Source organism: Tachypleus tridentatus, chromosome 13 (assembly GCF_004210375.1).
Source record: "Tachypleus tridentatus isolate NWPU-2018 chromosome 13, ASM421037v1, whole genome shotgun sequence".
NCBI lineage: Eukaryota > Metazoa > Arthropoda > Merostomata > Xiphosura > Limulidae > Tachypleus > Tachypleus tridentatus.
In genome coordinates, this window is record NC_134837.1 from 175,870,778 (window position 1) to 175,898,682 (window position 27,905).

At 31.8% G+C, this 27,905-nt stretch overlaps 2 protein-coding genes and 1 long non-coding RNA gene across 5 annotated transcripts in view; 2 read left to right on the forward strand and 1 right to left on the reverse strand.

Moving 5' to 3' along the window:
* LOC143239795 (protein ABHD14A-like) overlaps nt 1-27,905 on the reverse strand; it is a 93,367-nt gene that overhangs the window by 9,971 nt on the left and 55,491 nt on the right. The window lies entirely within an intron of this gene.
* Nucleotides 301-16,552, forward strand: LOC143239803 (DNA-directed RNA polymerase II subunit RPB1-like). Of its 3 annotated transcripts, XM_076481325.1 has the most exons (7): nt 301-611; nt 1,471-1,576; nt 3,758-3,907; nt 10,057-10,399; nt 13,822-13,954; nt 14,462-14,581; nt 16,077-16,300. In XM_076481325.1, the coding sequence occupies exons 4-6, from the start codon at nt 10,374-10,376 to the stop codon at nt 14,543-14,545; spliced, it is 243 nt and encodes an 80-aa protein (XP_076337440.1). In that variant the 5' UTR covers nt 301-611; nt 1,471-1,576; nt 3,758-3,907; nt 10,057-10,373; the 3' UTR covers nt 14,546-14,581; nt 16,077-16,300. The 3 variants fall into 3 exon arrangements, 2 of the variants coding, with proteins under 2 accessions (XP_076337440.1, XP_076337439.1); XM_076481324.1 differs by having other exon boundaries at nt 3,758-3,903; nt 14,462-16,552; XR_013021371.1 differs by lacking the exon at nt 301-611 and adding an exon at nt 618-986 and having other exon boundaries at nt 3,758-3,903; nt 14,462-16,552.
* Nucleotides 23,549-27,646, forward strand: LOC143239807 (uncharacterized). The gene is made up of 2 exons (XR_013021386.1): nt 23,549-23,560; nt 27,220-27,646. It is a non-coding gene; the product is annotated as an uncharacterized LOC143239807 (long non-coding RNA).

The following is a 27,905-nucleotide window of genomic DNA, read 5'->3' on the forward strand; positions in this document are numbered from 1 at the left end:
TTACAATACACGGCAATCATGACTGCCTTTCATTTGCTAAATTCCCCACTGTTACCTAGATAAAATCTATAATATACTACCTGTAAAAACACGTTTACTCCGACTAGCCACTGAATTTTATAAAAAAAGCAGTAAACCGTAACTCGCTTACAGCCCAATTCACCGATTTATTAGCCAGCCCCTCCTCTTGGCAAACACACATTTCATCCTTTAATACACTTAACACAATTTACTAATGTCTTCTAACTGAATTTAGTAATGTTTATTATGTCTAATTATCATTTTTGTTCAAAGCTCAGGCACTATTATTAGGCATCTGGTTAGTGAAAGTTGGTTTTTTCGGGGTACTCCCGTTTTCCTCCCACATCTATATTGGGGGGGGGAGCAATATTTAACCTGTCGCAAACCACCAGCCTACAGCACATTCTCGTAAACTTAAAATTCTTTCGGTTTAGCTCTTAATCACTAGCCCAGTATCAAATTTAACTTCGCGAGTAGGGCGAAGACAAGGAGTCTTCTGAGCGCCCTCGATTGCTTTGTGTTTCTTCCTGAGGCGCAAAATGTCAAATCGGAATACCCGTCACTTTGTTGTTTGATGATGATGTTATTTGGTAGTCAAATTGTTTTGTATCTAAATTTCAGTTTTGTTAATACATTTGGTAGGGTTAAACAACCAATTAAGGAATTATATGTGATGTTATTTTTGAGTAAATTATTATAAAGTTTATGTATGTTTTAGTATATACTCGTGTAAGACTTGATCTGACGATAGGCCTAACATAGTAACTGTGACAATGAAACGTTTATTGATTTAGTAAATTAATACAATAACTGGATATGCCATCTTCATACGCTTGCTAACATTTTTCATTGTTACCTAGAAGAGAACTAGGTTAGTTGTTAAGTAAGTTGAATTATAGGTAAAATTTTCAATGTGTGGTTCTAATGTTTCATTGTTACACCTAAAGAAAACAAAAAACAATCAAGTAAGCAATTATGAATTCAAATACTATGTTTTAGAGTTAAAACTGAGATTACAAAATAACATGAAGGATAAACACCCAAATATATTTCATTGAGATAAGTACATTTAGGTAGCTAACTGGAGTTCAACTGCAGTTGTACAATGTGTATGTGTGTAAAGACAAGTGACCTATTGGTTTATCTAGGTCATCACAACCATTAGTTTAAAAGTAAAATATTTAAGGCCAGCTTTTATCATCAAGTATCTATAAAGTTTTCTCATATACTCTTTTAAATTAATTTCATATACTGTATTTAATAACCATTTTCAAAAGGTAAACTACTATATTGTAAAAATAAAGCTCTGATTTCTATCATTTGACATTTTATATTTAGTGTGGGAGTGTAATACTGCCATGATGAATACAGAAAAGGTAATTTGTGAAAAATGTTTTAAGTATATGTGTTACAGAATATATAGTAAACTTTTTATTTGTAAAACTACAGGTGGCTATTTTAAAATTACAACAACAAATATACAAACAAAAAGAACTGACAGAGAGGAACTGTTTGACTCCACAAGGCTGCCCATGCATGTCCACCCATGAAAAAAGTAAAAGTTTAAACTCATCTTTTATTTTACAAGAAATCTGTGGTTTTATGTAAATTTATGTGAAGCTAAGATCTGTGCTGATGCTGATGGGAAGTTGTTCTGTAAGTTAATCACCCTGTTAGAAAAATAAATGTTTTGATTGGAGCTTAGAGTGGCTTCTCTAAATCTTTTCTAAAGAGCTAAAAAAAGATTTGGAAAAGTAGCTTCTTTTTGTAAGATAATTTTTCAATTTCAAAACCAACTGAAAAGTGTTCTGAATTGTTTCCTATTAGTATCCAATCTTGCAAAATTAGACCAAAATTATATATGGTTTTCAAATGGCTGCTAGCAGGAGCCAAATTCATCTGGACGTATGCATTATTGTATGTGACACTAATCAGTGTGGCCCAGCATGATCAGGTGGTTAAGGTGCTCGACTCGTAATCTCAGGGTTATGGGTTCGTATCCCTGTCACATTAAACATGTTTGCACTTTCAGCTGTGGAGGTATTATAATTGAATGGTCAACCCCACTATTTGTTGGTAAAAGAGTAACCCAAGAGTTAACAGTGGGTGGTGATAACAAACTGCCTTCCTTTCAGTCTTACGGTGTTAAATTATGGATGGATAGTGCTGATAGCCCTCATGTAGCTTTGTGTGAAATTTAAAAACAACTCAATGTAGTTGGTGCTTTTAGGTAATCAGTTAATCATGTTCAAAGCTCTATCTATTACTGATAATTGTTTCATTATATTACATGATAGAGTTCCCACTATGTAAACCTCTTGGACCATTGCAAACAACCAAAGGTTCCTATCTTTTATAAGATTGGTATCTGGACATAAACTGAACCTGAAACTGTAGCCCATCTGTTTTCTGTTGTGCACCCTTTCTAACACGCCACTCACATTTCACTTTTGTTTTGATCCTGTTTGCTATTTGTCTCTTAATTGCACAGTATTCTCCCCAAAGCTAACTCTTATCCCACAAGTAAGAAAGCTGTGCAGGTGTGATATATGGTATTGTTCTGAGCCTCTAGAAGATTTATATCAGGATCACAGTTATCAAAGATAAACCAGTCCTACCACCTGTGAGCCCAAAAAATCTACTCCCACTTTGTAATTGTATTTAAATTTATTAATTTGTATTCTCCATTTCTAACGTGTATAGAAACAAAAATATATATCTAAAATGAAGCTATTTTACAGCCAATAGACTGGTCTGTCATGAAAAATCCCATTAACTAATACTGATTCTGTTTATTATCATTACCATAACTATGATGCACACCATCTCATATCTTACACAAAACCAACTGCCAGTTTAAATATTTATTAATATATTAAGCTGGTGCTAGTAATAGAAACAATAAACAGACTCTTTGAGATAGATAATGTTTTAATTAGCTGACAAAAGTTATGATAAGTTTTGTGATACATAATTAAGTGTTTTGTAATTCTAGTGCTACTATCACAAAACTGAGTTGAGCCTAACAATCTAGTATTACTATTAACCCTAATATTTTAACTTCAAGCTTACTTGTACCCAATCTTAACTAATTTAAATTGCTTAAAAAGCTTTGTTAAACTTAAAAATAACAAACTAGAACTTTAGAAAGTATTTTGATGTACAACTACAAGTGCTTCAAATTTATATGACTTGGAATTGAAAAGTATTGTACTTTAAATTCCATTTGTACTTCATTTAAAATATATTCTCTTTTTGTATTGGCAGAGTTATTTTTGGATCATCATTGTTTGTAAACACACATGCATACACAAAACCTACTGAATTTTATTCATATATTTTTGAACAAATGTTATGGAAACTAGAATTCTCTTCCAAATTTATGTTTTGAAAATGAATCTTACTAATTACAATACATTTATTTGAACAGGAAGTTAGTTGATAATTGAGTCATCTGTTATTCAGTACCATTGCATAATTCATTGAAGTCTTTACATTTTATAACTAGAAAAACAGAGTTAAAAGAAAACACTGTAATTCAGATCTGAGTGTTACCTGGACATTGGAGCATCAAAAATCTGATTTTAGATTCTAATGGTATTTAATAGACTGTGTGTTCTCATGTGTATTGTAAATATTTTCTTAATGAACTGTTCAAGTGTGATGATACATGTGATTTTTAAGTTTAAATTTTATTTTTTATAATTTTTTTATCTTAAAGAATGTTTATTTTCAGGTTGGGTGAACCAGAGGTTTTTACTTAGTTTTGCATCTGATATATTGGACAGCCATTGCAAAAATTGTATAAAGGTTCAGCATGACATCCATTATAACTTCAGATTCTAAAGCACCATGTGAAGAGGGTCCAGTTTGGAATTTTTTGTATGTATGTTATATTTACATGTTGGACTTTTTAAAAGACAGTTGCAAAGTTTTGTTCTATTAGTAATTCTACCTGTACCAGAGGTTAACAGATGGAAGGGTTTGTTTTTATTTTTATTTTACAACTGATTTATGTAGAATTATGTAGTGGAATTTTTTGCCCATCAATTAGTGAAGTAACCTGATCAAAAATAAATCTTGCATGATCAATAATGATTTATTGTCTGATACTGTTGTGGGATGTTCTATTGGCCATCATGCTCACAAGTGCCAACTGTTGGTTATGTGATTACTCAAGAACAAAATAATATTTGTAATTAAACACAATAATAATATAAAACAATTGCTATTAGCACCAAGAAAAATAATGAAAAACATTTTCCAGGTTTGTAATTACTTTGGAAATATTTTCAAAATCACTGTTCAATCCTATGTGACTTTGTTACAGTTGTTTGGGGGAATACCAACTTTTCAATCTTCTTGTAGTCAGCCAATTTTTAGTACTGTGTGTATGAACTTATGTCATTGTAAATGTGGGCTGCACTTTTTACTAAATAAATGAAATATGTATTAGAATAGTAGCTTGAAAGTTATCTTTCTATAGGCATAAGTGTTATGATAAATATGAGGAGGTAATAATAAACATGCACTGTTATCTCTAGTTTTGTTTTACAGTCAGTATTACCCAGAAGTTTATCACTTGAAATATAAGTACACTTTCACACTTGTCTGCTTTTACTTTTTGATATTCATTGGTGCAAACCTGTTTTACTGTAGAAATGAATTTTAGTTAAGCCTGAAATTTGAGTGAAATAGTGGATCAGTGTTGATGTGCTCAAGACCATTTGATTATTGAGATCAAAGTTTGACAACTAGCATTTGTGTGTTCTGCATGTCTCGACATCCCTATATATATATGGACAGTAAAAACATTTATTTATTTATTAACAATCTAAAAAGAAAACAGATTAAATTAAAACAAATGTAATTATAAAATTGTAATTATATAACATAAATAATATAGTTGTGTGTGTCCAAATATATATATACTAGTGGCATGCATCAAGTTTCAGAACTTGCTGTTAAAATAAATTATGCAGTTACCAGACTACAAGAAGAGCACTTTTCCATCAAAATACAAATAAATGTATATTAGATGAATTTGAATTCCTTGTACATTTAATTTTTTGTAAACCTACAAACAAACCCTCATATTGGGATATCTTGTGCTTTCCCCAACAGGAAGGAGATGCTTTGAATGTATTGCATGTTTTCATAGGTAAACCAATCTAATCTTCTTAAAAGTGTATCAAAATAGCATTGTGGAATTCTTTAAGTTGCATTAGTATTGATGATCAATATGGAGACTGTTAGTGTATTTAAATTTAGTGTTACTGTGTTGTATGTACAACTTATTTAAAATTATTTGTGCCTCAGAGTAAATAGTGTAAAATGAGAAATCTTGTATTAGTAAATGAATGTCTACCCAAGTTAAAAATGGAGTTTATTTTATACTGCTGTTTGAAAATAAAATGGTGAAAATGATTTCTTAAAGCCCAATGATGAAAGCTTAATTTTATGAAGAAAATGATTGAAATACAGTCACTCTAATTTTTTACTGAGGGCTTCTCTATATAACATAAATTTTGCTTGTCATCAGGGAGGAGAGAATTATTATTTAAACCAAACATAATTCTGTAGAAGGATGTTTCATTTTCTTTAATCTTTTCATAATTATGACCTGATTGATATTATGTGAAGTTTTTATAGGTTGTTTATTATGTATTTTGGTAATCATATAAGGACTTTTCAAAGTATGATAATTATCCTGACAAATTTCAAATATTAAATAAAAATCATACTTGTTTTATTGATTCATGTTTTCGAGTTTATGTGTATTTGGTAAAATGGTACATAAGAAAATCACAATTAATACTAGACAGTTTTTATGTTATAGTTAGTGTGTTCAGATAGTGTAATAACTGTAGCAAGAACTGTTTTAACAGTTTGTATTGAAGATATAGAAATAAGTTGTGAAATATGAGGTTGGATTATAATAACTTAAAACACATTAGGATCAGTTAAAATACAACTATTTAATTTGTTGTAGTTGAACAAGACACGTTTTAAACCTCCATTAAATTTACTTTAGAATTGTTAATGATTGTTTTGATGTTAGTGCTTATAAAGTGATATAAAATGCTGCTAACATGATAATTGTAGTTATAATTATCATCAAAAAAGGTCAATGAAATTGAGTTTTAATACTTAGGATATTCTATATGTATATGTTGCTATTGACAATGCATGGCAGTGTCTGTGTGTAGAGGTAATCAGACCATGCAGTTTTGTCTTTTTAATGACTTTTGAAATTTGCAGTTTAAACAAGTAAACTTATAGTAGTTTAAAACTTTCAGAGACTTCTGTGTAAAAATGGTAAGTGGCAACTTTGGGAATATTTCTCAGTTATTTAGCTTTTTATTCTAATGTAGCTTAGTTCTATCATAGAAATTAAGAAATCAAATCAGCATAAATTCTGACTAAAGGAAGTAGAAATTAGACTTCTCAATACTCCATTTCAAGAAATGGGTTTATTAACATGTTTCTGAAATATTAATTTTTTTAAATGCATTTTTAATTTTGGTTTTAAATGTCAGATTGTTTTGTGAAGAACTGATGTATGAAGATGGTGAATTTTTTTGGTCTACACATGAAAGAAAACATTTGGTTTAATGGTATGTTTTTTTTCTTAAGTTATGAAATACAACAAGTATATCTTTGGAGCAGTATGTGTAAGGATAACACTTTTTCCAGCCTAGCATCTTGAATTCTTAGCAGCAGTATAGTGACTCATAGAATAATTGAGTTTTTTTGAAAATCAAATTCAGAATTTTAGCTCATAACTCTGTCATCTCTTGATCAATCTGAGATCTGCTTATAGATTTGTATTCAGGAGGTCAAACCTTTTTGATTGTGTTTGATCACACCAAAAATCTCATGGATTACTTTAATTGTGCTTAAAAAAACTTCAAATTGAAGGAGAACTGGTAGAAATCCTCATCAAGTAATAAAATTGAATCGGGTATATATGTGCTCCTTGCTTTGTATTAGTGGTGCACAAAATGTAGCTAATAAAAAAAGGAAAATAAAGGTTTTGTAGATTAATTTACTCTGATCTTGCCCAAAAGAATTTCAAATGTTGCTCACATTAAGGATTCCCTCTCATTTTATGAGAGTAAATGACATGAAATTAAAAAAAATGTATCAGTTTTCTCAAATATGTGCAAAATAGAACTGTAATTGAAATATTCATATGTGGAACTTTGTTTTGATTTTTATGTCACATAGTTGTATTTTTTCGTTTGGAAAGAAAAATTACTTTTCATATAAATGTACCAAACAGCTACTTGCATATGTTATTGATTTTTAGCTGAAATGATTTGAAAATGGAATTTTGTACATGATGGTGCCAAAACAGTATAATTAAACAGAATTCATTTTTGGTTTAACAAATTCAAATATGTGATCATATCTTAAAACTGGAAACTTTTGTTTTTCTTGTATACATTGTCAGTTTTGAAGCATGTTACATCAGAAACCTTTCATGACTACATGTTTTCAAGTACTTTAATTTATCATGGTTTTGTATTGTCTGCATTCTCTGTAAGCATAGTAAATTAATTTTAATTAGTTATAATTTTGTTTCATTGAGATTACTGTGGTTGTTGATTTTTAAATAAATTGGAGACTTCTGGTATAGTTTGACCTGGGAAAAGCTAAGAGATTAGTGCATGCTAGGGACTGGCTTAATAAAAGTTGTATGTACTGTCTGAGAAGAGTACATATGTAATTTGTATATGAGGTTAACACTATTTATATTTGTGATGATGAGAAACCCACTTGAAGTAAAAATGTATCTCAGGATGGCTGGTGTAGGATACACTATATTTATATTACTTTTTAATGATATATAAAATATTTTAAGGCAGAATATCTTAAAATTCATTGAGTGGGTAAACACAGTGTTATTAGATTTTATAGGAATATCTAAAACTATGTTTGGATTAATGGTTTTGGAGATGCAAAGCATAACAACATAGTATATTATAGATACTAGCTGATTACCTGTAGTGCCAGTGCTCACTTGTGGTGCCAGCATTTGGTAGGGATGACAGTGCATGGTGGCTATGAGCACCTTGCAGTCTTTTATTGTAATATCTGTTCAATTCTTTTTTATTTTTGTCCAGAGACAAAAGGCATTTACTTAGCTGTTGGTGAGCAATGTGCTAATCAATGGTAATACTTATTTAGAACCTCAAGAGCTTGCATTTTACCTCACCATACACCATTCATTTGGTTGTGTTCACTTTTTGTTTTTGAAAACCTGAAAAATACTTTTTTCCACAATATAATTTTTCTCAAGGAACGATACAAGTTGGAAGGGTATAATAAGTCATGTAAAAAATTAATACAGTATAATAAACTCAATAAATAAAGTTAAGAATATTGCAAATGACAGTTTTTTGCAAGAAGATTGGGTAGTTACTTGAAAAACTGATAATACAAAACTGTTTCTGATGCCATTCATCACTTTGTATCTTTAATTCATGAAAAACAATTAGATTAGCATGTGATGTCATATTTGCACCCTGTGTATTTGTAAACAAATAGCATCACTTCAAGAATATTTTTATAAGTTTTTCTCAATTTGTTGGTCATAAATGAGTCTTTTTTTTGCTTGAACGCTTGGTAAATACTCAAAAAACTGATAAAACAGAACTGTTTCTGTTAATCGCTTTATAACTTTGTAAACATTGAATCTATGTGTGACTTCTTCACCTTCATTTTGCTCCATTATGTGCAGCAAATTCAGTTGCCAAATTTTCTGTATCTATGAAAGGAGAAAAAAGTACTCCATGACAAGAAATGGAAAAAATTGTGACCTATATTGTAAATCTATGTACACAAAGGATAAAAGTTTTGCAATGCTGGAGGTCGCACGTCATGTAATAAAAATGTTTTCAGTACCATACATATAAGCAAGAGTTTCATTACTGTATGATGTGACATATTCATTTTCTTACAAATTTTGATTGTTTTCAGAAACATTTAGTTTCAAAATAATTTAATAATTGTGCTTTACATTTCAAATATCTGTGTTTTAGATGTGGTGACAATTGCATTACTTTTTATTGACACAAACACAGAAGTGCCATTATATGGGTTTCCTTGTATATCTTTTAATTGGTCTTAAACTTGGATAAGATATTAGTGTTTTTAAATCTACTTAACCCTATCACGATGGATCAAAGATCAGAGGCCACATCATTCCATTTGTTGACTTGTATTCAAACTTTTATTGAACTACTATTTTATGAATTTTTATGTTAATAAGTCTGGTATCAAATTCTAATTTATAATCCAGTTTTACTATTATGCATTAATTAATTTCTTAATTTAAATATTTGGTATGATCACACCTAAATTCCTATTTTGGCAAGTCACTTGATATGCTGAACATAGTACTGATTAAAATTAGATGCTTGTGGTGTCAAAATGCTAAGTCTGCAGTTTTATATAAATTAGAAACTCAAATTACCAATATTGACAATCAAGAATATCAAATAACAACCTCATATCTTGATATTTTTCTGAGATATGGCTTATGTACTGAATCAAACACAGTGGCCCATTCACCTCTTTCCATGTTTGGAAATGGTCCTTTATATGTACACTTATTTCAATATATTGCGTGAATAACTAATCTGCAGTTTAGAATGTCCCCTAGTGAGTTTTTCAGCAATTTTTTAATGTTTTAGAAGGTCGCCTCATTCTTTTGAACCAAAATTTCAAGGAGATAGGTTGTGTCTGTAGTGTGCTTGAAATTTCATATTTATTTAATACTTAAATACAGCTTAGGTACTGACCTTTATAAATTATAGTGGAATTCAGTATTGACATAGTAATTTAAGACTTTTGGCTATTCAGCTGTTAATATAAAACCTAAAAAATATTTTGTTTCATGTCTTCCATGTGTAAAATTTTAAAAGGTTTAGCAACCTACATCAAGCAGCAACTGAGTTTAAAAGTCATATTGATATATTCCCAGAATGTATAAAACATTTATTCTCTCATATTTTGAATTTCTTTTAGTTTTGCATGTCTGTCACAGAAGGCGAGATTCGCTATTCAGAAATTTATGAAGCAGGTTGGCCAAAGCGGGTGGCTGGATGGACACCCTCGACAGGGTGTGATTCATAGGCATTCTCAATGTCAGGCGTGTGCTGGGAACATGACAGAATATCCAGGCCACTTTGGTCATACATTTGCTTTAGAATAATCCAAAAATTAGGAAATAATATCCAAGTCCACAGGTCAGCTAAGGGAAAGAGTGGCTCACATTTATGATCTGTGCAAAAGAAAGAACATTTCTGAAATATACACAAAATTGATTAGTGAAGCTCAGCAGCATGCTGAAGAACCCACAAAAAAGCTGGTATGTATGTCTTTGGAAGCTTAGAATTGTCAATCATGTATTTTTTATACAGGTGTTTTCAGAGAACATAATCTAGTGCAAGTATATTGTTCTTAACAGTATATTAATATATATTATAGTTTGTGTAGAATGAAAGTGGTGTATGAGATAAACTTGGCTAGTTTTGAAATGCATTGAATATAGTTACAGAAAATTTGTTCATAAAACTATAAGAAAATTTAACTTTCTTTAAATTTAAATTTTTTTTTTTTACACATTTCAAAACCATTAATTAGTTTAATTTCAAAAGCCCTGTGATGAATATGACATAATATGAGTTACGTGATTGAAATGTCAGTCACTCTAATTTTTTACTGAGGGCATTTTTTTGGTTACTTGTTTATGTATGCTGACTAATGAATGATTCTTAGTGCAATATGTTCTTTCTTAAAATTATTTATTTTGTTTAGTTGTTTTAAATTGCATTCCTTGTTCTTTAATTTTTATGTGGAATTTGGCCATAAATGGCATGAATTACAAGTAAATTAAAGCATAATTTTATTATTTCTTTTAAGACTGAAGCAAACATAATACCATTATAGTGGACTGGTGTTTTGTGTTAACAGCTAGTTTACTGGGTCAAAATAAAAAAAATGTAGTTTTTTTTCTCTCATTTGATCAGCTTAAATATTTTACTTGTTTTCAATCCCCTTTCCTTGGCATTTGGCTGCATTTGGTTTTTGCCGCACTGCCACATTTAACAGAATTTATTGAATGTTCCAGTATTATGGCTGTGCATTGTTTTTACCAGAAATACTTAATATTTAATACTAAACTAAACTAAACTAACGTGGCAGGGGTTCAGTTTAGAGAGAGAGAAATCAGAAGAGTTCTCTCTCCAACTGGGGTGTTCAGGAACTTTGTAGTTCCTCTTCGTCCCCTTTCGTGGATTGTTATTAAGATTTAGTGGTGGTTTTTTTTTTTATTATTTTAATAGATTGATTATCATTATTATTCTTGACTTTTTGGGTGGAGAATGTCTCTCTAAATGTTGTTTTGGGTGGAGGCAAAGGCAGCAGTGGAAAGAAAGGCCGGGACCTGTCCCGAAAGGAAAAAGTTGGGCAGATGTGAACATGAATGTAATTCATTCAAATCCAGATCAAATGAAACGGCCCGATTCAGGGTCTGGCAAAAAAGTTGCCTGGGCTGGGATCTAGAAATCCAATGCCTGAAGATTTTGATGTGGGGAAACGGGAGTGCCCCGAGAAAACCCACTTTCATACGACAGGCGCCGAAAGTTTTGCCTGTCGTGTGCCCTGTACCTGAAAAAAGGAATTCATGTTAATAACATAGATTTTATTTATTTAGATTTTTTGTTGAGTGGATTGTGATTCTTGAAATATGTTGTAAGGTGATATGTATTTTGTTGGTGCATTTGATAATTTGTGTAGTGATGCCGTTAGTTTGTTTCTATTTTCTGCTTTTAGATAATATTTGAGAGAAAGTTCTGTTATTCTATTTCTTATAGTTGGTAAATTACTAATTTGGTGTAGATAATTTGTTGCGTAAATGATGGTAAACTGAATGCGGATTTTAATATTCTGTTTTGTTGCACTTGGATTTTTTTGGAGTGTGTTGTTTGACATATTGTATGTTACTTGACATCCATTACTCTATTAGTGGACGGATGTAAGCCTTGTATATTTGTATAATGGTGTTCGGTGAGCATTTCGATTGTTTACCAGTTATAGTCTTTAGATATGAAATCCTTTTCTGATTGATGAGTGTATATTGTTTATGTGTTTTTCCATGTTAGTTTTGTGTCGAAAGTGATGCCAAGGAATGTGATGTTTTTGCTCATGTTAATGGTTGTGTTTCCAAGTGATAGTTTTATTTTTCTAGATTTTTCTTTGCTTCTTTAGTTTTCTATAGAAGGTGATTGCTTGTGTTTTGTCGGATTTAACACGACCCTCCACTTGTTGCTCCATGTTGAGACGTTGTTTAGTGATTCTTATGCATGCGAGACATGGCCATTACTGGGTTTCTGGAGGTGCTCCAGATTGCGATGTCGCTCTGCGTATTGTGAATTGTGTGTGTATGTTAGATTTGGAAAAGGTATGTCACTGACGAAAATTATGTATAGAAGTGGAGAGAGGACTGATCCTTGGGGCACTCCTGCCGTTATATTAAATAATTTGGATATGGTTTTATTGACTTTTACTTGTGCTGTTCTATTGGTTAAGAAATTTGAAATCCATTTGACTATCGTGGGATTTATTTGTAGGTGATTTAGTTTGTATATGATGGCGTTGTGCCAAAGCGCTGTGGCACAATAATATTTAATAGCAGTTGTTTGAATGAATATGAAAATAATATATGAAGGTATTAAAATTTAAAAGCAAACAATGCTTTGTGTGATATACAGTTAAAATTTTAAGTTAAACTGAGCAGTAGTTGTAAAGTTATTCTTCATGTTTCAGGAAGATGACATGAAACCATGTTTGAAACATGGTGACTTTTACAGTTGTGAAACGTTTGTTTGTGGATTTTAATATTTTATAAATATACAGAAGTTCTTTGAATTTTAACCTTTCAATATAATGGATGAAGGATTGTATATCAGAATGAAAGAGTAATCTTTGTAAAATGATATTAATATTCTTTTTCTGACAAAGTAATTTGTCAGATAGTCTAACAAAGTCTGTACAGGTTATTTTTTTATCAAAAATTCTTACAAAAATTTGAAAATATGCAATTTTTGAAACTAGGTTTTACTGGTTTTATTGCCTTTCATATTTTGATTTAAATAGTGTTATTATTAATAAGTTATCGTCAATAGTATGTTGCATAGTTAGAACCATTCTGCCATCAAAGTACTTGGAGCAACCTATCAGTGATCTATGCATATGTCGTCTTGCTAGTTGTTTAATTATATTATGAAGCTAGCTGCCATGCCACTGAGGATGCACATATTTTAGTGAAATAAGAAAACCTCCAATGCATCCAAAAACATTTGATTTTAATAGCATGTCAAGAAGGTTTTGGATATGTTAAGGGAATATAAATAATGTATCTTGTTTTGATACGTTAATTAATGAACTGTTATTTTTCCTTTGATTACAGCTTTTGATTACTCCAATATTAAATTACTCAAAATAATGATTAAATTGGAGTGTTACAAAAAATCAACTATTTAAAATTTGGATTTATGATTATTCCAATTCTCAAAGTAATTAAAATTTTACTATTATGTTTTGTAGGTTATGGAAGTAAAAGTAGGCTTAGCATTTTTGAAATCAGACAAATTTAATTGTTAATCTAGTAGATACATGTTAAAAAAAATTAAGTGATTGGATACATTGTGCTGGAAAAATCTAATTTTATTACAGTGTGGATATATTTAACTTGTATCCCTGAAAGGTATGTATAACTTGTTTTTTAAGGATGCATGAACTGGTAAGACGTGGAAACAGCCAGTATCCTGGAGCAAAGTATATTATTCGAGACAATGGTGAAAGAATTGATTTAGCTTTTTGTCCCAAAGCTAGTGACCTCCACCTTCAGTGTGGTTATAAAGTATGTCCTAAGAGTCTTAAACCTATAGTTCTTAAGATATAATGTTTTGTTAGTAAATTTAATCATAATGTTTTAATCTCGGTTCTTAAATCTCAGTACATAAATTATGTGTTCGTGTACATACCTTATCAAATGTGGTGACTATTTTATGTGTTAATAATATTGAAAGACTTCATCAACTAAGCAGTTTGATTTTGATAGAAAGTCAGTTGTTCAGTAAATTTTACAATTTACACAGCTTTTTTAGTTTAATTCAAACTATCAGTCTACACAGTGCTTTCTCTATCCATACCACCCATTTTTTTACATATATAAACTTTATGACTGTTTGGTTTTCTTGTTGCATAAGAAGCTGAAAAACATTAGGTAGATGTTCACATACAAAATTCTGTACAACCATTATGGAGAAAATAGGATTAAGTGGTACTATATTTAAAAAAATGTTGAAACACAATTATGATCTTTTGTTATGTTTTAATTAAAAATTGTTAGTATTTCTTGTTTCAGGTGGAAAGGCATGCTCAGAATGGTGATGTTATCATTTTCAATCGGCCATCCACTTTGCATAAAATGTCTATGATGGGGCATTAGAGTTCTTCCATGGTCAACTTTCAGATTAAATTTAAGGTAAAGTTAAAAAAAAGTCTTTTATGAATATTCCAATCCTATAGAAAGTTGTACTCACGATTAATACATATTTATTGAGTATTTCTACACCCAAGTCCATGTAAATATTGCATATAATTAATTATTTTCTATGTGTTATACTTTGGAATTAGTTTTCTTCTTTTTAATCTAAGGTATTTGGAATTAAAGGAAGTTATAAAATGTAAAAATGTTAATAAAATAAAAATGTATTAAGTCCATGAAAGTCCAGTGATGAAACTGACTATATGCCAAAATGATTGAAATCTCAGACACTTTAATTTTTTACTGAAGGCTTCTCAGAAATATTTTTCAGTGGGTTGTGTGTTATCTTCAACTTTATAGTATTCTGCCTGGGTTTGTAACAAATCCACTTGACCAGTGCCCAGAACTAGCAAATTTTGAACTTAGGTTGCCATGCATTCTATGTGTACTAGATTGAAATATGATTCTTCTTGATGACGAGAAACCCACTTGAAATAAAAATGTGTCTCATATGGGTATGAGTCTCATATGCTGATATGGGTATTAGCACTCTTATTGACTTGAAGATGACCTAGGAAGGTTGAAACTTTGTTCTCCAATCCCATTTGTTATTGTTTTCATTGTCACTGAAATTGTTTAAGTTTGGTAGACTGTTTATTAATGATAGACTGACCTACTGTAAGCATGTATAAATGTGTGACTTTCTATGTATTATCTTGAAACTAGCATGATTTTGTTTTGTGAAATGTATGCATGTGTAAAGTATCATTACAGTTATTAATTAATATTCACAACATTGAAATTGTTATTTTTCCTATCAAATTATTAAATATATACTGCCACTGAAATTTTTGTAAAAATATTAGCCTGTTTATCAGTGATAGGCTGATACTTCATGAGCCTGATAGACAACACATGCATGGTTCAATTATCAACTTGTTCAGTAATTTGTTGCATACTTATGACACTTTTTAATTTACAAAACTATTTGTCATTAGTAGTACAGAATTTATTTTGCTTTGCAAAGTATTCTTGATGTAAGATGACAGGTAAGATGGAATATACCAAGGTGTTTTGAATGTCACATCTTTATATCGTGGTTTTGGTTTAATTGTATATTGTTGGTATGATACCCTACCAAGAGATATGTATTTGCATTTTGAATCATATTTTATGTCAGGAATATCACTATTGTATACATATACAATTTACAACTATCTCACATACACTGTACTAATTATGTTGTTAATGTGATATTAATATCATTTAAGTTCTGATAATTGATGTGTATATTTTCAATCTGTAATAATTTATTCATTATAGTGGTAAAAAAGTCAAGCCAGTAAATTTCACTGTAATGTAACATAAAAAATGAGTTACATTAAGCGTTTGCAGCTTTCGACCAAAAGTCACTTTGATAAAGGAATTTTCAAAGGTCATACAGTCGAAACCAGAACTAAATGAAACTTCATTTTATTCTTTATACTCGAAGGTAATTCAAACATCCATGCTCATTGCTTACCACAGTTGAACCAGTCACAGAAAAAGCTTATAATGATGAGTTGGAACCAACAACTGGTAATACTTTGAGACAAACTTTTAAGAACCAAGTAAATGGAGTAGTCATTTGCATAACATCTTTTAATATTTGTTAAGAATATGTGAGAGAAAACCTCATATTTTCAGTAACAATGTGAAATAAATGGATATTTAATATGTAGAAGAATATATATATATATATATATTTTATAACAGTTTAATTGTGTAATCATAGATCGAAAAAAGTTTTAAGATACTTGGAAAAATATTAATGTGAGTTTCAAATAATGACTTTTAAGAATCAAAGAAAATTGACTTTATAAGCTCAGTTAACATTAAATTATGGTACATAATTGCATTATAATTAATGCAAAGGTTGCATTATGAAACTTTTCTCTTTCTGTGAATATTAAAATTTGTAACTGTTTATTGCACATGTCACAACTGAAAATATTAAAGCATTTTAATTTTAATAGAACATTTTCACTGTTTTCAGGTGAACCGCATTCTAAATGATGCTTGAGACAAGACTGGTGCTAGTACCCAAAAGTCACTTTCTGAATTTAATAACTTCAAGGCTATGGTAGTGTCTGGTGCTAAAGAATCAAAGATCAACATATCACAGGTATTAAAAGATCTGGAGTGATTAATCCTTTAGCATATGGATGGTGCTTGACCAGTTTGGGTTTGTAAATAAGAAATAACAACTCTTAAACATCACCAGTTTTGAAACATAAGCTATATTTTTGTGATCAAGTTATGATTCATAATATAATAAAAAAACAACACAATGCAGCATACCCATTTATTATAAATATGTTGCTAATCTTACAGTGAACTTTGAGACACATAGCAGGTATAGTGATGTTTATACCTTAACTACTTTGAACAGATTGTATGTATGTCACACTAATTTACATGTGAAATGATTTATGGTATGTTCAGTAAACAGCTAATATTTTGTGTTCCTCCTTTTGGTTTAATAACTGCAGACAGTCTTTCAACCATCATTGCAACACATCTAATAAAAGTGTCCTTTGGGAATTTACTTCAAATGTCTGTAGTACACTTCCATTAAGTTTCTTTAGAAGTAATTTTTGACATATCAAGTTTTTGATCCATCATGTTCCAGATCTACTCAAGCTGGTTGAGATCGGGGCTCTTTGGGGTCCATTGTATCATTAAAATGACTCCAGCAGTTTCTTTCTTAACGTTTGAAAGAGGGTAGTTATTTTCTAGGTAGTAGAATCCTTAACCAATAATACACAAACCACTGAATATACCATGACGAATCAGTATCTGATGGTATCTGTACTGGTTCATTATTCCATTTATTTTGCAAGTATCTCCTGTTGCATTAACAGAAAAACACCTCCATACCATTACACTGACTCCACCTATATGTCATGGTTGGTGCTATGTACTGAGGAAAGTATCTTTCACCTTTCCTCCTATCGGACATCGACCTACATTTTGAACCACATATTTCAAAATTGGACTTATACACTCATAAAGACTTTTACCAATCGTTAGCAGTCCAGCTTTTGTATTTTTTAGCATATTTCAGTCTCTTCATGATGATTGGAGATATAAGTAAAGGTTTTCTAACTGCTTCACCACCAAATATTTCATCCTCATTGAGTCTTCTTGATACTGTATATCAGGACACTTTTCTGTCATTTGGTTCATGGCTGTTTATCTCGTGTAGTCTTCCTTTTGTCCTGAAAGCTGCATAAACAAAGATACTTAACATCAGTATAACTGAGTTTAGGTGTTCCTCTTTCTTTCCTATTTTCTAATTTACCTGTCTCAGTCTCATGATCAAGGGTGTATTTGACAGTTCTAGGAGAACATTTCAAGTCTGAAGCAATTTGTTGGAGAGTCCAATCAGCACCAAGTAAAGGTTTTGAACGAACTCTCTGCTCTACTGACAATTCTCTACGCTTTTGGGCCATAAAAAATAAAACTTAATATAATGTGTTAAACACTCTCTGTATGAAGGTTTATTTGTGGAGTATTATTAAATTGATTTCTAACATACACCTGTACCATATGTTAGTTCCTTACTAGCTTCTTTCTATATAGTTAACACACTGCATTGGGCACCATGACAGTTATTTCAGACCTTAAATTTAATCAGTATGTTCATTCAAGAAAAACCCTTATGACATGTCCTTGGTACAAGTTTATGGAAATTCTAAAGAATGACAAGTATTCTCATACTGGTTCATCGGTTGTCAACAGTAAAGTATTACCATGTTGTTTTAGGTATAAAATATTTGAGTTTTCTTATGTGGTGACATGGAAAAATTAGCCCCACAAAATGGAAAGAATGACAAAATATTTTCTTGTCCTAACACTTTTGCATTTGTGTTCTCTAATAGCAAAGCCACATCGGACTATCTGTTGAGTCCATCGAGGGGAATTGAACCCCTGATTTTAGCATTGTAAATCCGTAGACTTACCACTGTAACAGCGCGGGACAACACTTTTGTTCAGTACTGTACTTGAATACTTGTTCGATAGATTTTGGTTTGGTTTGTTTTAAATTTCGCGCAAAGCTACTCGAGGGCTATCTGCACTAGCCATCCCTAATTTAGCAGTGCAAAAATAGAGGGAAGACAGCCAGTCATCACCACCCACCACCAACTCTTGGGCTACTCTTTTATCAACGAAACGTGTGATTGACCGTCACATTATAATGCTTCCACAGCTGAAACGGCGAGCATGTTTGGTGTGATGGGGATTCGAACCCGCGACCCTCAGATTACGAATCGAGTGCCTTACCCACCTGGTCATGGCGGGCCTGTTAGATACATATACCCTAATCAAAAGTGAGTGATATTGAGAAAAAAAAGAAGACATAATGTGACTATTTTCACAAATGTATATTGAATTCTCTATTTGTTTTATATATAAAATATTTGAAGTCTTGCATATTTTACAAATAGAATATTTGAGTTTGCTATGTGCTTTATATATAAAACCAATAATTTCATCTTGTTATAAAGTTCTTTATACTGAATGTTGTAATAATAATATAGATGTAGCAATATGATGTAATGTGTAGAATCTACGTGTCTGGAGACACCTAAACAGTCTGTAATGTTAATGTTAACTTAACACTGTTTCAAAACTGACTTTTAAATAACATTTTTATAATGGAATTGTCAGAAGGCTTAAGGACTGTTTGATAATTTTGACTGAAGGTAAAGATAGTTTGTACTGTTTATTATTTTATATCATATTAAACAACATGATTGGTAATATTGCAACGAATAGTGAGATTGACCGCAAATTATAATGTCCTCATGGCTGAAAGGGCGAGCATGTTTGGCGTAACGGGGATTCGAAACCGCGACCCTCGGATTACGAATCAAGTGCCTTAACCACTTGGCCATGCCGGGTCGAAAAACGTTTGTTCCTTATCATAAAATTTAAAGATATATTATATATGGTAGGATGCAATTTATTAATATTTCAGTCATAACACCTGCAAACTGTAACCATCCTCCTATTTCTACATTCAGTCAGTTTAATTAAAATTATACAGAGCCAAATAAATTTCATAAAGCTACAGAAGATTAAACGAACGTAGTGACAGTCACAGGGACTTTATTACTTGTGCTTTATTTTTACAGATTACCTAAAGTTTATTCAGGCTTGAGAAAATTATTCAATAACTCATATTTTTGTATATAACTATACAATCTTCTTAAATTGTCCTCATTTGGATATTTCAAGAGATCTGTTATTGCATTTTTACCATTCGTTCTTCTAATAGCACAATGATATTACACTGCAATTTCAATTTTTGCATACAATTTCAAATTATTTTGATTGTTCTCAAGCGTAAAGATATACAAATATTCTATTGTCCTGATTCTAAATTTGTACAGTTTTACAATACATTTCTTTATCTTGTTACTAAAGATTGGTACTTTCTCTTGACAAAACGGATGGAGAGTCAGTGACATCCCTCAAATCAAAAGTGTATTTTGTAATTTTAATTAAAAACCTGCATTTGTCACAACAAAGCTATAGGAGTTTCAAAAACGTCTCCAGTTGTCGACAATAATATGAAATATGTTGAAAAAGTGAAAGATGTTGATTCCATGTTTTCTGCTCTTATGGAATTATTTACTACTAGAATGTCACATACATAAACATTTTTCTAAAGTTACGTTATTCTCATTGGAAATTACGTTTTATGTGTTTTCCACGTCCCAAACAAAAATCACCAATAAGCTGACTTACCAGTGTTTTTTCCTGTTATTTTGGTGCAGCCTATTTGAATAGTCTGTCATATTTATATTCTTTTCAGTAATGTACCTAGGGCATTAACAATTATGTTTCAGTTGGTACTTGTAGGACTTAAACAAAACTACGTTTCAGTTGGGACTCCCAGAACTTTAACAGCTATGTTTCAGTTAGTTAACCAGCAGAACTCATCCATCACACAATTTGTTGTTCCTTTACAAGGAAAGTCGCTGAAAGGTTACAGCAGCAACAGGCCTAAGGAATGTTTCTGTGAGGAGAGACACACAGGATGATTGAAATCAATTGAGGCTTTAGTGTCACATAAACTGAAATGGAAACCTCGACTGTTCCACTATACGAAGGTAGCCATTTTTATTATGTAGAAGAACTGTATGCAGTGTCTTTTAGTTTTTGTTTAGTAGAAAGAGGTCTATTAACCCACAAGGACACTGCTATGGGACAGTGAGGCAGGTTTATGTTGGAGAAATTAGAATTCAATGAGTGAGTGCGTCATCAAATAACTGGCCTGCATTTCGGGGGGATCGATGGAGAGAGGTCCAAGCTGCAAAAGAGACAGGAGAAGACGTAGATTTATTAATGCGTGTATTCTTGGAGGGCAGAAGACTCTTCACATGATGAAAGAAAGTCTTCATTAGAGAATCAGACAGATTTGTCTGTACCTCTGCTGTACCAGTAGAGTGGAGTACAGCAGCATACATCAGAGGTGGAAGAGGAAACAACAGTTTATGTGTTTCTGGATAAGAAATGTTGTTTATGGTCTTCAAAAATACACCTCTTTTTCCTTTGCTAATTCAGGACAAGGGCGAAAACATGGAGGGTGGGAAACATTAGAGTTAGAGCAATGTGGGTCCGATTGACACTTGTAGCTGTTGTGGCCTTAGCCTCCAGAACGAGCACGTGTCAAAGAATTATAACAAGATTTCTTAGAATCTCTGAACCTCTAGCATTGGAAACATGTGACAGATAATTTGCTTTGATAGTGGCAGGCAGACATAGCAATTTAAGCGGCAACATCAGAACGTTTGTAATCCAAATTGTTCCATTTTTTACAAATGGAGACAGGCGAAGAGCGAAACACCTTGGCTGGAGAAACAAGCGAGGATCTCCGATTCAGGGATGTTAAGTAAATCTTTCTTCATGATCACTCTTCTTGAGGAATTCAGACTAGCATGGGAGTAACCTTGAAAGGCATATTCCCAATGGACTTTGATTTCATGAGGAGTGTGCTATGCCATAGTTTTGTGAGTGTAAAACCCAAACACTAGCATCAGACATACTGCCCATAATACCCGTTGAGAATGTTCAACACCAGTACTCAGTTTATCTCTGCCCAACAGGATCACATGACTGACTTTAGGGAAAGCATCTCAAGTTCACCCAGCTACAGGACTTTCTGGCCAAAGTGGTGTATTTTGGTACCTCCGGCCTCTCAACCAATAGAATCCTCTTCTTCCCTTCAGGGTCCTACAAGGTCCCCTCATCATGTAAAGGAATCCACATCGAGAGGTAATCATTTGGACTTGTTTTAAAAACAAGAGTACCAATACACACACAATATATTATAATAGATTTATCTTAAACCTGAATAACCATCAACTTCTATATTTATTTATAACTTTACAACATGTCTGAATTATTAGGAAGAATTATATTATGTTCATATTCCAAATCCACCAAGTAGTAAGGGGATGTAGATTATGTTGTTCCATATGAAATATTTGAAGTAAGTTGTTGTGTAGCCTGTTGTTCCCAATAGAATGTTTCTGCTAAGTGGACGTAGGTGCTGTTACCCCAAATAGAATATTTCTGGTAAGTGGAATGTAGATGTTGTTGCCACAAATACAATATCTGTAAGTAAGTGGATGTAGATCCTATTATTCCAAATGCACTATTTGTGGTAAGTGGATGTAGATCCTCATACTATATGATGTTATAGCTTTGCTGTGAAAAATATATTATCAAACATAGTTCTGCACTCCAGCAACCTCGGCAGTTTAGTGACGTTTTCATTGAGAATGTCTGTCTTCTTACTCACCTATTCATCTACACTCTTCTTCAATGTTTGACCTTTTCCATGACCTTTTCATAGTTTTGTTATTACCTACACCAATCCAACTGTGTATGTTTCTCAGTTTTATATTTCCTTTCAAAGACTTTCCCTGAGCTACTATAAACAATTTTGTAACAAATATAATTCACACGGATTTTGTATTTCTTTTTTGTGCTCGGTAACATACGCTCATTGGCAAGTCAAAATAAATTATAGATCTTTATATTTTGTACTTTTTTATGACTCGGTGACACAGCGGTACCTCTGAGGACTCGCAACATCACAAACCAGGTTTCAACACCCATAGTGAACAGAACACAGACAGTTTATTGAACTTTGGTCTTCACTTCAAACAAATAAACTCTTTAATAAAATAATTTCAAACATGACATTTATTTATTTTTATTGTGTGAATTGAAAACTGAATTAAACCTAAACGTCTAAGTGAGTATTGTATTTTGTGTATGAATATATTATGTTGACTCATCATTCATTACTGCGTGGATAGCTACGTGTAATACATTTCGTGAGATATGAATTTCTTTTGTTACTTAAAAATTACAACTTGTCAATTTGTATAGACCTGTTGTTTCATAGAAACTACTTGTCAATGTGTATAAATTAATACATTATTCACACAGTTATTTTTATTTCAAGTTCAAGTTGAACCTGAAAATGTTTTTAGAAGTAACATTGTGCCTCACGTTTTACATTTGTTAGAACCACTGAAATATTGTTAGAAATTATAAACCACCGTATATAATATATACATAATATGTAATTTATATAGATAGATGGGTTATATTTAAAAGGAAACAGTAGTTGTTAATCATATTAATTTGACGTTTTGTTATTATTTTCTGAAAAGAAATAATAAGCGTGTTTGTGATTAATATTCCGTTATTGTTTTGTATTTTGTAATCATGTTTTTTCATAACTGTAACCAGAATGTCAAAGTTTTCTACCATGAAGCTTTACTTAAGGACACTTCCAATTTCCACATCTCCATCCTTCTACTGCAGAGCAGCGTTTTCTTCCAAAACCTGGCTGGACCTGGGCACAATACAAGTGCAGGCTGCAATGGGCTACGGACTGTGGCAATGGATGTATGCGTGGTGAGCGTTCTGTTCATTACTAACTTAACATTACAACATTTAGAGGTAGGTGTCAGTTCATTACTAACTTAACATTACAACATTTAGAGGTAGGTGTCAGTTCATTACTAACTTAACATTACAACATTTAGAGGTAGGCGTCAGTTCATTACTAACTTAACATTACAACATTTAGAGGTAGGCGTCAGTTCATTACTAACTTAACATTACAACATTTAGAGGTAGGTGTCAGTTCATTACTAACTTAACATTACAACATTTAGAGGTAGGTGTCAGTTCATTACTAACTTAACATTACAACATTTAGAGGTAGGTGTCAGTTCATTACTAACTTAACATCACAACATTTAGAGGTAGGTGTCAGTTCATTACTAACTTAACATCACAACATTTAGAGGTAGGTGTCAGTTCATTACTAACTTAACATTACAACATTTAGAGGTAGGCGTCAGTTCATTACTAACTTAACATTACAACATTTAGAGGTAGGCGTCAGTTCATTACTAACTTAACATTACAACATTTAGAGGTAGGTGTCAGTTCATTACTAACTTAACATTACAACATTTAGAGGTAGGTGTCAGTTCATTACTAACTTAACATCACAACATTTAGAGGTAGGTGTCAGTTCATTACTAACTTAACATCACAACATTTAGAGGTAGGTGTCAGTTCATTACTAACTTAACATCACAACATTTAGAGGTAGGCATCAGTTCATTCCTAACTTAACATTACAGCATTTAGAATTAGGCGTCAGTTCATTACTAACTTAACATTACAACATTTAGAGGTGGGCGTCAGTTCATTACTAACTTAACATTACAACATTTAGAGGTGGGCGTCAGTTCATTACTAACTTAGCATTACAAAATTTAGAGGTAGGCCTCAATTCATTACTAACTTAACATTACAACATTTAGAGGTAGGCGTCAGTTCATTACTAACTTAACATTACAACATTTAGAGGTGGGCATCAGTTCATTACTAACTTAACATTACAACATTTAGAGGTAGGCGTCAGTTCATTACTAACTTAGCATTACAACATTTAGAGGTAGGCGTCAGTTCATTACTAACTTAACATTACAACATTTAGAGGTAGGTGTCAGTTCATTACTCACGTTGCTCCCTCCGCCCCCAATGACACAGCGGTACACCTGCAGACTTATAAAGCTAGAATCCGGGTTTCGATACTTGTTGCAGAACAGAGCACAGATAGTCCATTGTGTTGCTTTGTGCTTAACTTCAAAACAAACAATACTAATTTAACTTTACAAAATTTTGATATATATTCCAGTTCATTGCTAATTTAACATTACAATATTTTGATATAGACTCCAGTTCATTGGTAATTTAACATTACAATATTTTGATATTGACTCCAGTTCATTGCTAACTTAACATTACAATATTTTGATATAGGTGTCAGTTCATCACTGAATGAAGAGATAGGTAGTCAAGACCTTTATCATAAATTAAATTATTTGTTTGTTTTTTAAATTTTACACAAACCTACATGAGAGCTATCTGCGCTAGCCGTCCCTAATTTAGCAGTGTAAGACTAGAAATGTAGATAGTTAACATACCCACCACCAACTCTTGGTTTACTCCTTTACCAATAAATATTGGATTTACGGCTGAATGGGTGAGCATGTTAGGTGTGACGGGGAGTTAAACTCGCGACCCTCAGATGCGAGTCAAACGCCTCAACCACCTGGCCATTTTGGACCCTGACCAGTTGTGAATAGAGTTTCAAACACAGTTGTGCATCTCTTGTGTAGTGAAATAGGCTATCATGTTAAGTATGTAATTAATTAGCATGTTTTATTCTTGGGAATTGAACGTTTTTAAACGATCATGTTTAATAATCTATCAATTGTGTAAATCTACAATTGTATTTCTTATTTTCGACATAAATGTGTTATGCAAAAGTTTAATCCTGGTGACCTTTAACCTGCAGTCTACAGTAGCGATCTTTGTTTGTATATATACTTGAACTTGTCGTCCTGTGGTGGTCAGTCCTAGTATGAGTGGAACTTTTGCTCTTCTGTACCTGGTAAAACATTCAACGGACATGGGTGGATATGTTCCAGTTGCACCCGGGGCTACAAGCATTCTTGAAAGACAACCTTGTGGTAATGGTCAGTCAAAAGAAATGTCCCTTGACAGTGTATGTGAAAGCCTAAATGATTACTTTTCACTTGCGCCTCATTACTTAAGTTGTCTTAAGATAAGCAATTTAAATGTCAACATCAAACGAAACATATAACTGATAAAGCGTGTGGGGCAGAAACCTTTTCAAGCGTAAGATACCTGGTAAGCACATTTCACTTCGTTTAAGAAACATTTTATCAACGTACTTTTGATCTTGAAATTTTCAATAAAATACAGTTACATAAATTAACCCACAATTACTGAACTTACACTCGCGATTAAGATATAACTAAATATGTTTACTTGTTTATATGCATTTCATCATTTATCGAGTCTTTTGTTCAGTTGAGTTAAGTACACGAAGTAAACTTTACTATTTATTCTCCTAAAATAATTATAAACCCAAATAAATACCTCTACAAGTCATTTTATTTTGCTAAAGTAGTCAAGTTCAAGTTATGGTTATGTGACGATTGTAAAGGAAATGTTGTACCAGTTATACACTAGTAAACTGTATTTCAGGTATTTCACGACTATTTAAAAACACATAAACAATCACAAGATATACATAAATCAAGATTAGATTTTTGATATTTTAAATAAGTCGAGAAAGTTTGGGTAAATTTCTAATTAGTTTTTCTGCGAGGTGCACATTCAACTTTCTTAACATTTTAAAATGAAAACTTTATTTCTTATTCTACGTTGAAATTGATCAAATTTCATGTTTGACTTTTATCTGTTGGGTTAAAAATTAAGTTATATTAAGAAACAAAGAGCACCAGTTTCAACAATACATTCAATCCTTCAAAATGAGGTTTATACGTTTGATATTCAGTGATATAATATATTTTTACTAAAAACACAATATGGGTCACGTGGTATTTTACAGAGAATTTAAATTGTGTTGGTAAAGTTCATTGGAAATTTTATCAGTAAAATTATTAAGAAAGACAAATAATTTATTTATTTATTGAATTTATTTTATTACTTAAAACATATTTGAAAAGGCTGAATATTTCAGTTTTTGTCAGTTGTGATAAAGTAAAGCTATTCTCCTGTGTATTTTAATATTTTTTGTAAATTATTGTGTACAAAGCTGCACAATGAGCTATTCATTGCTGGTATCAAAACCTGAATTTTATCTTTTTAAGTTCTGAGACTTCCAGCTAAGCCATGAGAGGAGGGTATCTTATTATTTAATATATTTTATAGCGAGTACTAAATAAAAACAATAAACTTTTAGATCTGTCATGAAAAGGTTATTATTTCTTCTTTATGTAAACCATGTCTATCTGAAAGTAGAATGTAGCATCTAATAAACATGTAAAAGAAGATATGGAAATCAAGATTATCTCCCCCTCTCTCTACACACACGTCTAGTGTTTATTGCTAGTCTTCTGGAAATCAAGAAAATCTCCCCCTCTCTCTACACACACGTCTAGTGTTTATAGTTAGTATTCTAGAAAATTACCAATATTTTTATCATATTTTAGACTCCTACGTTGGTGGTTTTTGGAGAGTATGATCGTGGGAAAAATTCCGCTCTGTTATGCTTGTTACCCAGAAGTCAAGGAGTTGAGATCCCTAGAGGAAACCATCCGGCTTATCTCACTAGCCCTGGGCTTTGGCATAAACTTCTTTACAATTTCCTTCCTTATGCAAACCAGCTGGCAGCTGAGACTCAATGAAACAAAGCCAGCAGAAGCCAGAAAGACACTATATGTATTTGAAATGTATCTCACGATTTGTCAATTCTTGGCTGTGGATTGTAACAAAGAAAAAAAAAGAGGATGTTACGAAATGTATTGCAATTCATGTTTTAAAGTAGTTTTATGTAGTGAGAACGTTTTTTTTTTCCTTTTGATTGATTTTCTTTTTCAATCAATGATGTTGAGAAAAATGTGCTAAAAACCTATCCATGAAGTGATAATAATAAATTTTATAAATATGCAGAAACTGCCCTGTTATACTGCTTATGGGATATACAACATGGAAATAATGTGCAGGTGATTTACAGTGATGAGTAAAGAAGAATTAATAGTTGCATTTAAATGTCCAGCTTGTCATTCTTACAATAAATACAAACAAAAAGTAGAATAATGTACTAATTTTATATTTGTTTTAAACCTATCAGTACATTATGTTCTTACGTACGATAACATAAGTCCATTGATGTATC

Coding starts and splice junctions, on each gene's coding strand:
- LOC143239803 (XM_076481324.1), top strand. CDS start 10,374: ATGCTGAAGAACCCACAAAAAAGCTG. Junction 10,400..13,821: donor AAGAACCCACAAAAAAGCTG/GTATGTATGTCT, acceptor TTGTTTTTTAAG/GATGCATGAACTGGTAAGAC. Junction 13,955..14,461: donor ACCTTCAGTGTGGTTATAAA/GTATGTCCTAAG, acceptor TTCTTGTTTCAG/GTGGAAAGGCATGCTCAGAA.